A 16,925-nucleotide genomic window follows, 5' to 3' on the forward strand; every position below is an offset into this window, starting at 1 on the left:
TGACCAGCCCATCTTAAGCGGGATTTTGTAATCACGACTTCAACGCTCTCGCAGTTGAGTTTTTGTCAAGGACTGATACGTTTGACACATGGTGGAACCATTTGGTCCTTAAGAGTTGTCTAAGGTGTCTCTGCTATAATTTGTTTAATGCGTTCATGTGTCGGCGGTACGGCACCCAGGTTTCGCTTCCATATAACACGGTGGGGATTATTATTGCTCGGTACACTGCAAGTTTATGAGCTCAAATCATGATTGTAGAAAACCTGGTCTTAACTTTCAGAATGATCTTGAGGCGTTGCTAATCCTGTTCTAAATTTCAGAGTCGATATTGGCTTTCTCCTAAATTAAACTGCCGAGGTAATTGTATTCCAATAGTTCTCTCCGATTTTTATAGCATTATTTTTATCTTCCGGGGGAGTGCACATGGTTTTAGTTTTATCGTTGTTCAGCTTAAGGCCCAAAGTCTCGTATTCCCAGGTATATGTGTTCAACATTTCTTGTAATTGTTATAGCGTTTTTGCAACTAGAGCGCAGTCATTAGCGTATTGAAGTTCTGTGATGCATTTTGTAAGTGGTTTTGCCCTTGAGTCTTTTTATGTTGAACAGACAGCCGTCGTATCTGTATCTAATGCCCAATCCTCTTTCCTGCAGTTTGCTATCCACTTTAATGGACAGCGCTGCCATGAAAATGTTGAATAGGAGAGGCGCTAAGAGCTAAGACACATCCCTGCCTAACTCCTGTATTTGTTAGGAAGGAATCGGTCAGTGATTCATGTTGTGACACTTTTGACTTGTTGTTGTTATGGAAGCTTTTACACACTGTAAGAAATTTATTGGGTACTCCGAACTTTTTCATAATTGCCCAAAGTGCATCTCTGTTCACAGAGTCGAAGTTTTTGTTAGGTCGATGAATGCAATATAAAGTTTACACTGTTGATCTTTCACTTTTTCCTGTAGTTGGCGGATGGAGAATATGGAATCGACGGTGCTGCGGTTGGTGCCAAAACCCGTTTGTGATTCTGAGAGGATTTTTTCTATATGTGGGTGCATGCAGTTTGACATAATTTTCTTTCAATTAGAGTTACACGAACGTCTGAGGTACATACTCAAAATTTGTAAATATACAGGGTGTTTCAAATTCGAACCTTATCGTCGGGATCTCGGGAACTAGATGAGATACGAGTTGATGCTGATTCCGAATACTACCGAAGATTAAAAAAAACAAATATTCGCAGTTGCATTTTTGCTTTTTTGTGACTCTATTTGAAAAGGTATTTTTTAATCATCTGCTGATGATGGTAATATGGTTAACAAAACGCGCATCCAGAGCAAAAGTTAAGCGTTTTGGTGTATTCTGGCAAATTCGTGTTTTATTTTGCTTTTCTATTTGAGAAGATATAACAAAATAAGTTTCATATTCTCATTGTTACATTTTTTTCTTCTACTACATGGTGTTTATGTATTTGAGTTACCTCATCATCAACTTTCAGATGTTAAGTACAGTCGTGGATTTTTTATTATGTATTTTAAGAGCTTCTAAGGTCTCAAAATTAAAAAATAATATATGAGAAATTCAGATTAATGGGATTTTCCGTATAATCAAGTTAGAGACGAACAAAGAATAGATTTTTGGTAAGATCTTACCAGGAAAACATTAAAATTATTTTCTCCGTTCAATATATTCTCTCAAAAATCATTTTAGATTTTCCCTGATTTTAAAATAATTGTATTTTCATATAAAACCAGCTAGTACCTAATTTTGTTTTTAACGGACACTTATACGCGGCTAATTTCAAGAGAAGGGTGTATTTTAACACTCGTTTCGAGCTATCCGGTTCACCGTCTTGGTTTTAAACCTACAGAAGTAGTAGTCCATTAGTTTAAGTGTGGCCATTCACACCATCCGGTTTTAGTCCGGAGATCGAATGCAGCAAATTACCGGAAATTGCATAAAGTGCTAATGGAGTATAGCAGAAAATGTACGGTGTGGTCCTATAATAGAAAACATCAGCTGCGGTGCAGCATTAGAAGTTCTAAATAGATGGATTCTTTTTTTTTGAGAATTTTGTTTTAGAAATATATTTTGATAACAACTAATACTATGCGACGGCGCAATTGGGTCAACTTTCGTTTAGCTGAAATCAGTTATGAGAAAAAAAATTGTCTTTAAAAAGCTCCTGTGAACCACGGAAAACACAAATTTTCGTGCGGAAATGCGTAATTTACAAATTTCGCACTTTAGAATAATCCTTGAAATCTGCTATAAAAAAATACATTTTGCGTTTTATTTTTAATATTTTTCTGAACATATGAACACAAAAATTTTCCTGAGGAAATAAGCTGCTTCCATTTTCTAAGGAAAGTTATTAGACTTTAGAATAGCTGAAATCAGTTATATAAAAAATAAATATATTTTTGCCTTTTAGAAGCATTCACGAATTGAGGAAAATAAAAATTTTCCTGCGGAAATAAACTGTATCCATTTTCTGAGGAAATTTAATAGAATTTAGAATAGCTGAAATCAGTTATTTAAAAAATAAATATATTTTTGCTTTTTAGAAGCGTTTACAAACTCAGGAAAATAAAAAATTTGCTGCGGAAATGCTTGATTTTCATTTTCCATTTTTGTAAGCATTAATACATAAAAAATTATCTTTTTATCACTTTTGAACCAAAAAAAATCATTTAAAAGTATCTAAAATTCTAACCAATCTAATAATATTTTTACAAAATCACAGTTAACTATTAAAATATAAAAATCACAGCTTAACACCCTCCATAAAGGAAAGCTAACCGAAGCAACCCAAATCCTAACCAATATAATAATATTTTTGCAAAATCACAGTTAATTATTAAAATATAAAAGAAAACTGCATGATCCAATGATTTTTCTTGTTTTGAATCAGAACTATTTACGTAAAGCTTTAATAAAAAACAAGAATAAGTGCTCATAACATTCCTAGGTACTTATAGTTTACAAGAACCTATATCTATTCTACAAGAATTGTTATTCCTCCGAAAGATGTTTTTTTCCACCCAGCACCTCTTTCCTCGGTCCCGTAAGCTTCTAAACTGAAAAATGTATGAAAAACAAAGTGCACAAAATGACATTGACACATTTCCGCAGGAATTTTTTTGTATTTCTTTGCTCGTAAAGGCTCGTATAAAACAAATATAAGTTCATTTTTCATGTAACTGATTTCGGCTATTCTAAAGTCAAAGCATTTTTTTATGTAAAATAAAAATAAAAAATTTCCGCTGACACTTTTTTGTGTTTTTATGTTTAGAAAAATGTCTAAAACACACCCCGAAGACTAGTTTTGATGTAACAGATTTCGGCTATACTAAATTCCGAAAAATGAAAATGACGCATTTCCGCAGGAAAAATTTTGTATATTTGTACTCCCAACGCCTTCTATAGAACGCATATATAAAGTCATTTTTTATATAACAGATTTCAGCTAAACGAAAGTTGAGCCGCGCATTTTACCGGTGAACAATGGGCCTTCGATGGAAAATAAAACAGTGCTTACGTCTTTACAATCTTTTTGGGCGCCACTCAGTTTTGGAAAGCTTCTAAGTTGACAACTGAGAAATGAAACTCAGAAGATTGATAGATACTATTTTAGGAATTATAGAAATAAAACGCCGAGATAAAAAAAACAGTGCAAAAAAAACAAAAAATAAAACAGTGCTTACGTCTTTACAATCTTTTTGGGCGCCACTCAGTTTTGGAAAACTTCTAAGTTGATAACTGAGAAATGAAACTCAGAAGATTGATACTATTTTAGGAATTATAGAAATAAAACGCTGAGATAACAAATATATAGGGTCTTTTTCACATTACACATTTCATCGGTGCAAAGTGTAACTATGGTAACATGGGATGGACAGCAAACAGGACTATGATACTTGTTCTCAGACAGGCAGAATTATAGTTAGAATTAAAAATTTTTAGAATTTCTTATTTTTCTTGTGCATATAATTACATTTTTGAGCTTATAAGTAACAAATAGCGCAAATAACAAAAAATTCAATTACTTTTTATGTCTAGTTTTTATTTTATAAATTTTTGCAAGTATCGATTTTAATGGAACCGTTAAATGACTTTTTAAACGTGTCATGACAGTAGCTTTATTCGATTTCCCAAAAAGTACGGTTCTAGAACGGTTCAAAACACTGGCACAATATGATTTTTTGCAACTTTTGACATGAATGATTGTCGTAATTAGACTGTGCGATTGTTTTAAACCGTTCTAGAACCGTACTTTTTTGGAACTCGAATTAAGCTTATATGTTTTTCTGACATAGTTATCGTAGTTTGACATGAATAGGCCCTAAAGCTCCAAATATCTTAAATTCTTTAGATACTAAAAAGAATAATAATTATTATATATAAATATAATAATAATAATAATTTGGTATTTTTGGTTCTAATTTGGTATTTTTTGGAAATAATTTGGTATTTTTGGTACTTTTTTCCCAAAATTGGTATTTATTGTACACCATTTTTGGCAGCGGTTTGCCCCTCGAATTTTACCGATATGAGATACTTCTATAAGCAATGTCTATAACTTAATTATATCATAGATTAATTTTTCTGCAAAAATCTCAATAAAAAATTCTTAGAAACGAAATACTTTTAGTGCTTCTTATTTCTACACAAATTTGCCTAATGAACAAAGAGGTTGCAAAAGGTATATGCAACCCCACCCTATCATTAAAGAAAAAAAATACTACTTGAGGATACAAATACGCCCTATAAAATATCAAGAATTTTTGATGGTTAAGCATATTTAGATAAAAGTAAAGTGTCAATAAGGAATTTGTGTCTGTGGATTTTAAAATCATGGATTTTCACATAAAATAAATATTATGCTAGAGTTTCCAGAAAGCTTGAAAAACCTGAACATTAATGGCCTTTAAAAGAGAAAATTATTTTATTTCAAAAAGAATATTTTCTATAATATATTAAACTCCCTGTATGTATAGAAAACGCATACATGTATGCTTATTAATTTTTAATAAAATGAAAATTGATTTTACATTAACGCAACGGACGTAGAATAAATATTTAATAGAGCCACTGCGACGATATTGCTGAAAATATTGTCATATTGCACCAACATTTGAACATTTAATGTGTCCGGTTAATTTTCCTAAAAGGCACATCTCAGATAACCACTATAAATTTTGTAACACAACCGCTATGAGTTGACAATGAAATGAATGCAGCAATTAGTAATGCCAGAAAACTCGCATTTATCCAATGACATTCCAGTCGAAAGGAAACTAAAATGAACATACGCAAACATAATAAAAGTAAAATAAAACATTAATTTAATTTGTGTTATGTGGTTTAATATGGGGGCGCATAATCAGAATAATATATGATAAAAAATGCCTAGAGAAGCTGAACAAATTAGGCAAAGAAAATAAAATCCTCCTACTCTGGGTGTCCGCTCAACGATCTAGCTAGAAAAGGAGCGAACACTCCACTAACTGGACCAGAACCGTTTTGTTTTCCAAGCGGAAACCAACTAAAGGCGGAACTGAGGACCCTGGAAGACTCCATCCGTAACCTGGAATGAGAGTCCTCCAACGGTCTAAGACACTCGAAAAAGTTCCTCAGAACTTACGACCGAGAAAAATCAATGAATTTCTTGGATTTAAGTAACAACAATTGTCACGGATTGTCCACGGGGTTTCTAACAGGACACTGTCTCCTCAACGAACACCTCAGTAAGCTGAAGCTGAGAAACAACGGCGAATGTAGATTCTGTGGGGAAAATGGGGAAACACCAGAACTGAGTGTGCCAAGATGACGACCGTTCGTGCCATGAACTTTGGTACGGCTGATGTCGAGAATGGAGAGCTGGCCTTTGTGAAGTCGTCTCTAGTACTGGCTTTTGCCACAACCCTGAGACTGTACGATTAGTTATAACTCGTCAAAAATCCTTCCAGAATCACAAACGGGTTTTCGTACCAACCGCGGCACCGCGACCGTGGAATGCATATTTTTCATCCGCCAACTACAGGAAAAAGTAAAAGAGCAGCAGTCTAAACTTTATATTGTATTTATCGACCTAACAAAAGCTTTCAACTCTGTGAACGGAGATGCAATTATGAAAAAGTTCGGAGTACCCAACAAATTTCTTGCAGTGTGTAAAAGCTTCCATAACAACAACAAGTCAAGGGTGTCACATCATGGATCACTGAGCAATCCCTTCTTAAAAAATACAAGAGTATGTACATGTTCACGGCAGCGCTCTCCATTATAGTGGACAGCAAACTGCAGGAGAGAGGATTGGGCATTAGATATAGATACAACGGCGCCGGTCGGTGGTCTGTTCAACATAAAAAGACTCAGGGCAAAAACACGTACAAAATTCATCACAGAACTTCAATGCGCTGATGACTGCGCTCTAGTTGCAAAAACGTTACAATTACAAGAAATGCTGAACACATATACCTGGGCATACGAAGCTTTGAGGCTAAAACTAAACATCGACAGAACCAAAATCATATGCACTCCCCCGGAAGATCACAATAATGTTATACAAATTGGTTAGGTTAGAGAACTATTGGAATTTGTAGCGGAATTCAATTACCTCGGCAGTTTGATTTCGGAAAAGGCCAATATCGACTCTGAAATTCAGCACAGGATTGGAAATTAAAAGACAGGGTTTTCTACAATCATGATTTGAGTACAAAAACGAAACTTGCAGTGTACCGAGCAATTATAATCCCCACCATGTTATATGGGAGCGAAACTTGGGTGCCGTACCGCCGACAAATGAACGCATTAAACAGGTTGCAACAGACACACCTTAGACAACTCTTAAGAATCCGGTGGTTCCATCATGTCTCAAACGTATCGGTACTTGAAAAAGCTAACTGCGAGAGTATTGAAGTCATGGTTACAAAATCCCGCTTAAGATGGGCTGGTCACGTATGCAGAATGCAAGAAACCCGCATACCAAAATCTCTGCTTTACGGTGAGCTTGTAGACGGTAAGAGAAGGCCGGGTGGGCAACTCAAAAGGTACAAGGACATTTTCCATGAAAACTTAAAGGGGATATATGCAGAATGAGTGGGAAGAAACAGCTTACAATAGAACTCAATGGAGAAGAATTGTAAACTCAGTTAACAGCGACAACCAAAAAGTAAAGATGCAACAAAGCAATGAGATTTTTGAATGTCCGGAGTGCGGTAGGCAGATAACATCACGTATCGGGATTTTCAGTCACAGAAAAGCTCATGAAAGAAAACGCCTTGCGTGACCATCTCCTAATGCGTGTCAAATACTCGTCAGCGAGTAATGGCAGTAGTAGTAGTAGTATAACTCGTTATAACTCAAGAAAAGGGAACACACAATAGAGAGAGATCTGTAAAGCGGTTATTAATTCCCCTCCTAAACATTCTGCATTCTACGCCACTGGATTCTACGTGAAATACTCTACGAAACTCAGTTTTCACAAGTTTTAAGATAATCGAGATATTATGGGCTATGAAAAATGCAACATTTTCAAATCAGTCCTGTATTTCAGGAACTAAAATGGCTACAACTAAAAAGGCTAGGACAAATCTGTGTTAGCATCTTTAGTTTCATAAAAAAGTAGCACAATGATGTGATAACGAAATCATTATATATTTCTTCTCATAAACAAAAAAAGCTATAAATCACAAGAAAATGGGACACTCTGTACACAGTTAAGTACTCTTTTAAAGTGCTCTTATTAAATGGATAATAAATTTTGTGAATATCTATGAATAAACAATACTATTGATGCCTGAATGTATGAGTTCTTAATGTTCGTTTTAATAACTCACTCTTTTTTCATGTTTCTATACCAGGTGCGTCTCAAAAGTGGCTCACATCCTATACCTTTTTTATTTTTTCAGATAAAAAACAGATATTTGACATGTTAGTATATGACATAAATTAGGATTGATTGACCTTGATTCAATTGTTTTTGATCACTTCCTGTTTCACAGGAAATGATTACAACTTTATGATAACAACTGTTTTTAACACAGCCATGGCAATCTAGATTCAAAAAAATGTCAAAAGTTAACATATGATATGTCATTCTATTCAGAGTGTCATTTTCTATAGTATACAGTAAATATATACCGAGGGTGCAATTTAAAAATAAAAAGTTGTGGTCATTTTCGGTGGAAGAGGAAGTGACTAAAAACAATTGAATACGTCAATCAATTTATGTCATATACTAACATACCAAATCTCGTTTTTTTATCTGAAAAAATAAAAAAATTATAGGGGGTGCGCCACTTTTGAGACGCACCCGGTATAATATAAAAGACAGCTGTAAATCGCAACGGTGATCACGAAGATTCGGCAGACTAGCGGTTTTATACTAGGTAATGTCTAGGCAATGATGCTATTGCAATTCCAGTATCAAACCTTTGGTAACTTATCAGGCAGTTCATTTTACTCCCAGCTTGTGAACAAAATTGTTGTTTATCATATTTGGTCCGTTTTAATATTTTTTCGTGATTCTATATAAGGTGTTTCAAAAAATATATGAAAAATCTCCCCACGAAAGATGGCATATGTTGAATGTGGTAGACAACGATTCGGCTTTGAAACTAAAAGAATTTCGGACTTCCATTGTCTTTATTTATTTTGATTCGCACGTTTCAAGTTTCAAACGTTTTCACAAGTGTAAACATGATAACGGTCAGTGATCCTTCTGACCGAAACGTTGTGTTAATCAATATCAAGAAAGAAAATGGAAGTCCGTAATTCATTTATTTTGAATACATGGCATATGTTTTTTGAAACACCTTGTATAAAAAAAAATCCCGATGGCGCGCCACCTTCCTACTCTCGGTTAAAAGCTTCATTCAGAACCTCGCAATTAGTGGTTTCAATTAGCGTATAACGTTTGTTCAGAACGTCAAAATTAGTGCATTTTTAATTAAGCTTCATTCAGAGCCTCGAAATTAGTGGAATAAATCAGTGGTTTTAATTAGCGAAGAAGTTTGTTGCTTTAATTTCAATTTAAGCATTCAGAACGTCAAAGTTAGTGGTAGACATTTTCAATTAGTAGAAAATTTTTTTTACTTTTCCACTAATTATACTTCAAAATTTGCTACAAATGTCATTTTGGTCTTTGATTATCTTCCGTCAACTAACGCAAGCAGTAGCTAGGATATTCTATTAATTTTATTTGTGTTTTTTAAACATTGTGAATGATCGTAAACTAAAAAGTATGAAGTGTATTTGAAACCACTAATTTATTCCAATAATTTATTTGTTCCACGAGGTTCTGAATGAAGCTTTAGTGGAAAAAGTTAACAAATTTTTAACTTTTCCACTAATTATACTTCAAAATTTGCGAGGAATGTCATTTTGGCCTTTGGTTTATCGTACAACAAGAGAAAATGTGGTTAGGAATCAAAAGTTAATTGTTTTATAAGCTAAATATTACGCAAAGTTTGATTTTCATGCATCTAGTTGTCCGACGACGATACGATGATACGATATTAATTTTATTGGTTGAATTTAAAGACTTCGATTGGTTAACCGTTTCTAACTAATCTAAGTCTTTCAATTCAACCAATAAAATTAATATCGTATCATCATATCGTCGGATAACGGATGCATGAAAATCAAGCTTTAGGCTTTCTCTATCGATACAACTGATTACCGCAAGATGTTGCTAGGATATTCTATTAATTTTAATTGTGTTTTTTAGACATTGTGAATGATCGTACATTAAAAAGTAATTGAAACCCTTATTTTTTCCCACTAATTGCGAGGTTCTGAATGAAGCTTTAGTATCGTTGCCTATTTATCACACAAATTTCTAATTTATGAAAATATGATTAATAACAAAAAACACTTACTCGTATATTTCTTGAATTTTCCATAGGACCTGCGACTGGGACGACCGTCTCAAATCGTTGACCGCCAACCAGAACAGGATGTTCTCCTCGCTCTTCTCTTTCTGCAAATAATTGGTGAACTCTTGCACCCCAGTGGGGTCGCAGAGCAAATCCTCCATTGACAAACCCCACTTCCTCACCCTTTTTTCCGTCGGCACATCCACTCTACAAACATATCGTAGCATAAAACTAATAAAACAGTAGAATTGCCCATTTAGAAAGCCACAGCATGGTTGCATGCATTTCACTACGAACGTTTACCAAATAGCAAAGCTAATCAAATTACCACTTTACTATTTGCTATAGACGAACATAAAACGTAAAAACATAAATTATTCGCTAATTGAAAACTAAACAGAAATCTAAATGGTCGTTTGATTTGTCGGTGTCAAACAGTGGTGTAGTATGGGAAAATATAGTGTTCGCAAAAAATCTGCATAAAATATTTTTTTATTAGATGCAAATGAAATTGGGTAACGCAGTTAGTTGCTGGTCTATAAAACTAAAAATTAGTTTTATCACAGTAGTTTATTGCTAGTTGGTTCACCTAGCAAATTTTTTTATTAAAAATGCGGAGGATATTGTTTTATTAGGAGTAAAAATGACACTCTTTGTGGCAAGGCTGTACGTTTGACCCTTGTTTATATACAGGGTGTTTCAAAACAAATGCGAAAAACTTCAGGGGGTGATTCCTTGTTCAAAATAAAGGGTAGTGTGAGCAAACGTTGTTAAAAGTCAACATTGGAGATATCGCGGTATAAGATGGCGGAAAAATAATGTTTTTGTTTTTTATCTTGAAAACGAAAACGATAGACGAATGAAATTTTTATGGAAGCATTACTGTTGTGAAAACATACTTTCTGGTCATTTTCTCTTTTTTTTAAATGAGTGGAAGGGGTTGAAATAAACTACCCCCTATCATTTTGTTAACGAGTTTAAAAAATCTTATCAAACACATGCAAAAAAATTAATTTGGATAGCTTGGTTTCTTTAGAAACTTTTTTATCTCTTGTATTTCTTTGATAAAACTCGCCGATTTGAAATTAAAAAATAAAATGTAAAGCATTACATGTCAGGGTAAAAAACATTTTTAGATAAAGAATCTAGTGATAATAACGCTAATAATAAGAATCTAGATAATAACGTATTGCAGTAGAGTAATGTCAATAAAATAATATTAGAAACGTCCTAAAAAGTGACACGGGGTGACTAGATTTTTTTCTAAAAAAATTAGAGCAGCCCACTAGATTCTTTATCTAAAAATGTCTTTTGTCCTGACATGTAATGCTTTACATTTTATTTTTTAATTTCAAATCGGTGAGTTTTATCAAAAAAACACAAGAGATAAAAAAGTTTCTAAACAAACCAAGCTATCCAAATTTATTTTTTTGCATGTGTTTGATAAGATTTTTCTTTAAATTTCGATAACAAGAATGATAGGGGTAGTTTATTTCATCACCTTCCACTCATTTTAAAAAAGTGAAAAAATTACCAGAAAGTGTGTTTTCATAACAGCAATATTTCCATAAAATTTCATTAGTCTATCTCTTTTCGTTTTCAAGATAAAAAATAAAAACCTTATTTTTCCGCCATCTTTGTACCGCGATATCTCCCTAATGGTTGACTTTTGACCCAACGTTTATGAAGCAAACTACCCTTTATTTTGAACAAGGAATCGCCCCCTGAAGTTTTTCGCATTTGTTTTGAAACACCCTGTATAAGGGTTTGACATACAGCCGAGGGCACAAAATTCATTTCTATTTCGAATAGAACATGCTATTTCTTTTGAAACGCCACAAGTTTTTAAACAATTTTAAACGTTATAAATAATATAAAATTATTTAAAAGTAATACCTTGTAAGTAATTATACAGGGTGGTCCGAACTGTATTCCGGAAACTTCGGCAGCACATTCTGCAGATAAAAATAAGTAAAAAAGTTCGTATAAATATATGTCCTAAAATGCTTAGTTTCAGAGATACAGGGTGTAGAAGTTTCATTTTTATTTCGATTTTTTCTAAATAATTTCTGGAGTAACGTCAATATTTGGATGAAAATTGGTGTTTTTTCACATGAGAAATTTGATTTTGATGTCAATATCACTCCTACTAGTAGAGGGCGCCATCTACCTGTGTGTTAACTGTTTTGAAGCGTATCAACTTTTTGTCCGTACCTGTATAAAACTACCGAGCGAAAAAATATACATTTACAACACTTTCTACGTAAAAAATATCTCTTCGTAATAACCGCTACGAGCAACCGTTCTTAAGATATTTAGAATGAGAATAGTCAATACATGTTATTATTGACGAAAAATAAACACGTTGAGTAGATAGTTATTTCACTGAAATAATAAATTTGGGAAATTTGTATTTTTTTTTTAAATTAATCATAAATTTTTGTGTAAAAAATGATGATAAAACAGTTTCTGTTGAACTTTTGGCACAAAAACATTTCAAATTTATGATTTCAGTCTAATAATTATTTAGTCAACGCATGTTTAATTTATGTCAATGATGACAGGTATTGATAATTTCGATTCCAAATATCTCGAAAATCATTACTCGTGGCGATTTTTACCAAGAGACCTTTTTCACGTAAAAAACGTCGTAGATGTATATTTTTTACTCAGTAGTTTTATACAGGTACGGACAAAAAGTTATTACTCTTCAACCCAGTTAAAAAATATGTAGGTGGCGCCCTCTACTAGTAGGAGTCATGTTGACATTAAAATCACATTTCTCTGTCAATGTCAAAAAACACCTAGACACCAATTTTCATTAAATATTGACGTTACTTCAGAAATTATTTGGAAAAAATCGAAATAAAAATGAAACTTCTACACCCTGTATCTCCGAAACTAAGCATTTTAGGACATACATTTATACGAACTGTTTAACTTATTTTTATCTGCAGAATATGCTGCCGAAGTTTCCGGAATACAATTCGGACCACTCTGTATATCGAGAAACTATGGTTACGCTCGTTGAATTTGACACTTTATGTCAGTTTAATTAGAGGTTCAATAATATATTTTTATACGTTTATGCTTAGGCGTAAAAGTCCTTTACCTTTATGCCTAGGCGTTAAAATGACTTTTTTACATTATTGGCAATCACGTCGCAAAAATTAATACTTTTGAAAAAAAACTTGTTTATTAAAGTTTATTTGATTTTGTTTACTTTCACATTTTTTCTATTTCCAAAATTTTGGTATTCCACGACAATTTCTATTTTGTGTCAATTTTTCGAATATTTTGGTTTATCTGACATAAGTGAAGACATACTATAATATTAGTCATCTTTATTTCTATAATAATTATAATGACTTGGCAATTGCATGATATGATATTTTATAGTAATTAAAAAACTTTATTCTTAAGTGCACCGTTTATTAGAACTTAGTAATCGAAATAGTAGATTATTCTCTTTTATAATTATGGTGCCGTGCATGCAATTGCCAAGTCATTAAGATTATTATAGAAATAAAGATGACTAATATTGATATTAACAATTTATATCAAAATTGTTGAATAGGTGCTTAAAGAGAGACTAAATAAAATAAACTGACTTGGTTTTACATGAGATCTCACAACTTTTTATAGCGGAGGAATTGTGTTGCGAGACTTGGCATTTTCTTACATTCTATGTTTTTGATGGGATTTTGTATTCTGGACTCTGTATATTCCATAAACACTAATATTTTTCATGTAAATTAATAAATTTTACAGAATTTTCTTCTGATCACCTACTTGGCCGCCATTTAAAAAAACCACTTGAACGTCAAAGGTTAAACAATTTTTTTTGATATTTCGAGTTTAGAAGGTCATATTGCCTTTAGGCAAATTGAATTCAACTGACTTGATCAATTCACTTGACTCGTGTAAACGCATCTTTAATTTATTAGTTTTTCAACATTTCAAACAACACTTTTTCAAACGTCTCCTTCAAATCCTTCAATTTAATAGCTGTTAATAAGAAGTTTCACTTCAAATATGCGAACATAGTGCATACACAATTTTATTTCCGACGACACAACTGATACATCTGTCATAGATGAATTTCCAGATATTTCGCAAGAACATGAGAAAGAAGAAAGCGAAGGAGACATTACTGTTGAAGTAGGATTTGAAGATTACCACTCAGATTAAAATTCTCCCAAAATCAACAATAATCCGTTCGACCATAATCATTACCAAGAGCACCGTTTTTTAAAATTAATAGTATAATGTGTAATAAAATTTAACCACAATAGCCCACAGGGGAAACCACGTTAAAAAAAACGCGTCAAATACACTACCTCACAGGTGGTGCGAAAATGTGTGCATGTGCATATTATGAAAAATACGAGTTTTTCAACTTTTGAAATCGCCATATTTCAGGAATGGTGGTTCGTAAGAAAAAAGTATAAGAACCATTATTGTAGAAAATTTAATTATCTACAACATTTGTTTAAGATACTTTTGCGATTGCGCTTACCGTTTAGGAAAAACAAAGCAAAAAAACATATTTTTTACTTTTGACCTTGAATATTTTTTTTAGCCGACGTGAGAGGGGTGGGGATTTTTCAGATATCATTTATAATAGTGTAATTAAGACCTGTACCAATTTTCAGCTCTATGCGAATTATTGTTAATTGAAATGTCTATTTTGACTGGGGTATTATTTATAATAGTTTTTTCATAAAATATCAGTTTTTTAAAAAATCCACACTGATATGAGCGAGTGATATCCATCTACCTCAAGTACATCTACCATCGAGGAATAAAAAACCATGTTATTTTCTGCTTCAAATAATATAAAGAGATACAATTTGCATCAGACCGGATAGTAATTATGATTAAAATATAATCAAAAATAGATGGTATGCCATATTAAACATGGCCAATTCATGATAATTCTCATAAGAATGTTAAAATAGAAAGGTAAATCAGGTCGCACGACTATGATATACTTAACAATTCGTTTTTAAATAAACAAAACTTGTTATTAGCGTTACCTAATTTTATCTGTTTCTAATAATAGAAAAATACTATTTGATACAGACTTCAGGCGGACACTCTATATTACGTTTCCTTTAATATACTCAAAAATAAGGTTTTGCTAATTTTGCCATAACATAGGAGTGTTCTTTTGCGTTTTTAAACAAATACAATAACTAAACTAAATAAAATATGATTCCATAGAAATTACTTCTGAAATTTGAGTCTGCTAGTATCAAAATATTGTTTGCAGTTTTTAATTTAAAAATTATTAGTTAAATTCTAAACACGTTCTATGTACCATAAGATCAAAAAAGGCTTCAAAATTAGCTTGGAAATGAAGATCACTGCCATTGTATCATCATCATTATCATTTTCAGCTTATTCAGCCATTTCCAATATATTATGGTGTAGCCTCCTTCAAGGACACTTGCTATATAACACTGCTATATAGCAAAGTTATATAACATGTTACATATTTTTTAGTCATATTTAGCAAATTTCGCTGCTATATAACTTGCTAGATGTTATCCATTTGTAGTCGGTAAAGATCAAAAGATGTTGCGCAACACTGCTATTGTAACATGAAACAACGCGTCCAGACTTGCTAAATTTCTGGTTTCGCCGCTCATATTTTCAGGGACGTGCGCGACAGAATCTTAGTGTGGTGAGCTGATATTAATTTGTTTATTTATTTTGTCAATAATACCGTATGATCGAAAAAAAACTGCGTCCAGTCGGCCTGCCGTCGTGTTGGCTTGGACATGATGATCGATGACATTCCCCATATAATTTTCCATATAAAATGACAGCGATCTTCATTTCATAGCAATCGCGGACGCCATTTTTTTTTCGATCGTATTTATATCTTATATTATATACAGGGTGGTCCAAACTGTATTCCGGAAACTTCGGCAGCATATTCTGCAGATAAAAATAAGTAGAAAAGTTCGTGTAAATGTATGTCCTAAAATGCTTAGTTTCGGAGATACAGGGTGTAGAAGTTTCATTTTTATTTCGATTTTTTCCAAATAATTTCTGAAGTAAGGTCAATATTTTGATAAAAATTGGTGTCTGGGAGTTTTTTGACATGAGAAATTCGATTTTGATGTCAATATGACTCCTACTAGTAGAGGGCACCACCTACATATTTTTTAACTGGTTTGAAGAGTAATAACTTTTCGCCCGTACCTGTATAAAACTACTGACTAAAAAAAGATATATTTACGACGTTTTCTACGTGAAAAAGGTCTCTTGGTAAAAATCGCTACGAGTAATGGTTTTCGAGATATTTGAAATCGAAATTATCAATACCTGTCATCATTGACATAAATTAAATGTGTTGACTAAATAGTTATTAGACTAAAATCATAAATTTGAAATTTTTTTGTGCTAAAAGTTCAACAGAAACTGTTTTATCGTCATTTTTTGCAGAAGAATTTATGATTAATTTAAAAAAATAGAAATTTCCCAAATTTATTATTTCAGTGAAATAACTATCTACTCAACGTGTTTATTTTTCGTCAATAATAACATGTGTTGACTATTTCCATTCTAAATATCTTGAGAACGGTTGCTCGTAGCGATTTTTACAAAGAGGTATTTTATACGTAAAAAGTCACAGAGACGTATATTTTTTCACTCGGTACTTTTATACAGGTACGGACAAAAAGGTACGACGCTTCAAAACAGTCAAAACACATGTAGGTGGCGCCCTCTACTAGTATGAGTCATATTGACATCAAAATCAAATTTCTCATGTCAAAAAACTTCCAGACACCAATTTTCATCTAATATTGATGTTACTTCAAAAATTATTTAGAAAAAATCGAAATCAAAATGAAACTTCTACACCCTGTATCTCTGAAACTAAGCATTTTAGGACATACATTTATACGAACTTTTTTACTTATTTTTATCTGCAGAATATGCTTCCGAAGTTTCCGGAATACAGTTCGGACCACCCTGTATATCTTATATTATTAATGGAGTAGAGCCAAGAGCAGACTTGTCAACTGATTTAGTTGTAT

At 32.7% G+C, this 16,925-nt stretch overlaps 1 protein-coding gene across 1 annotated transcript in view; it reads right to left on the reverse strand.

The window, feature by feature from the left end:
- LOC115879038 (regulator of G-protein signaling 7-like) overlaps positions 1–16,925 on the reverse strand; it is a 57,142-nt gene that overhangs the window by 12,846 nt on the left and 27,371 nt on the right. The window contains exon 2 of the mRNA XM_030895671.1: positions 9,877–10,080. Within this exon, the coding sequence (XP_030751531.1) occupies positions 9,877–10,080 (204 nt within the window). The remainder of the gene's footprint in view (positions 1–9,876; positions 10,081–16,925) is intronic.

This window comes from Sitophilus oryzae, unplaced genomic scaffold (assembly GCF_002938485.1).
Source record: "Sitophilus oryzae breed Bouriz unplaced genomic scaffold, Soryzae_2.0 scaffold_1560_pilon_pilon, whole genome shotgun sequence".
NCBI classification, from domain to species: Eukaryota; Metazoa; Arthropoda; class Insecta; order Coleoptera; family Curculionidae; genus Sitophilus; species Sitophilus oryzae.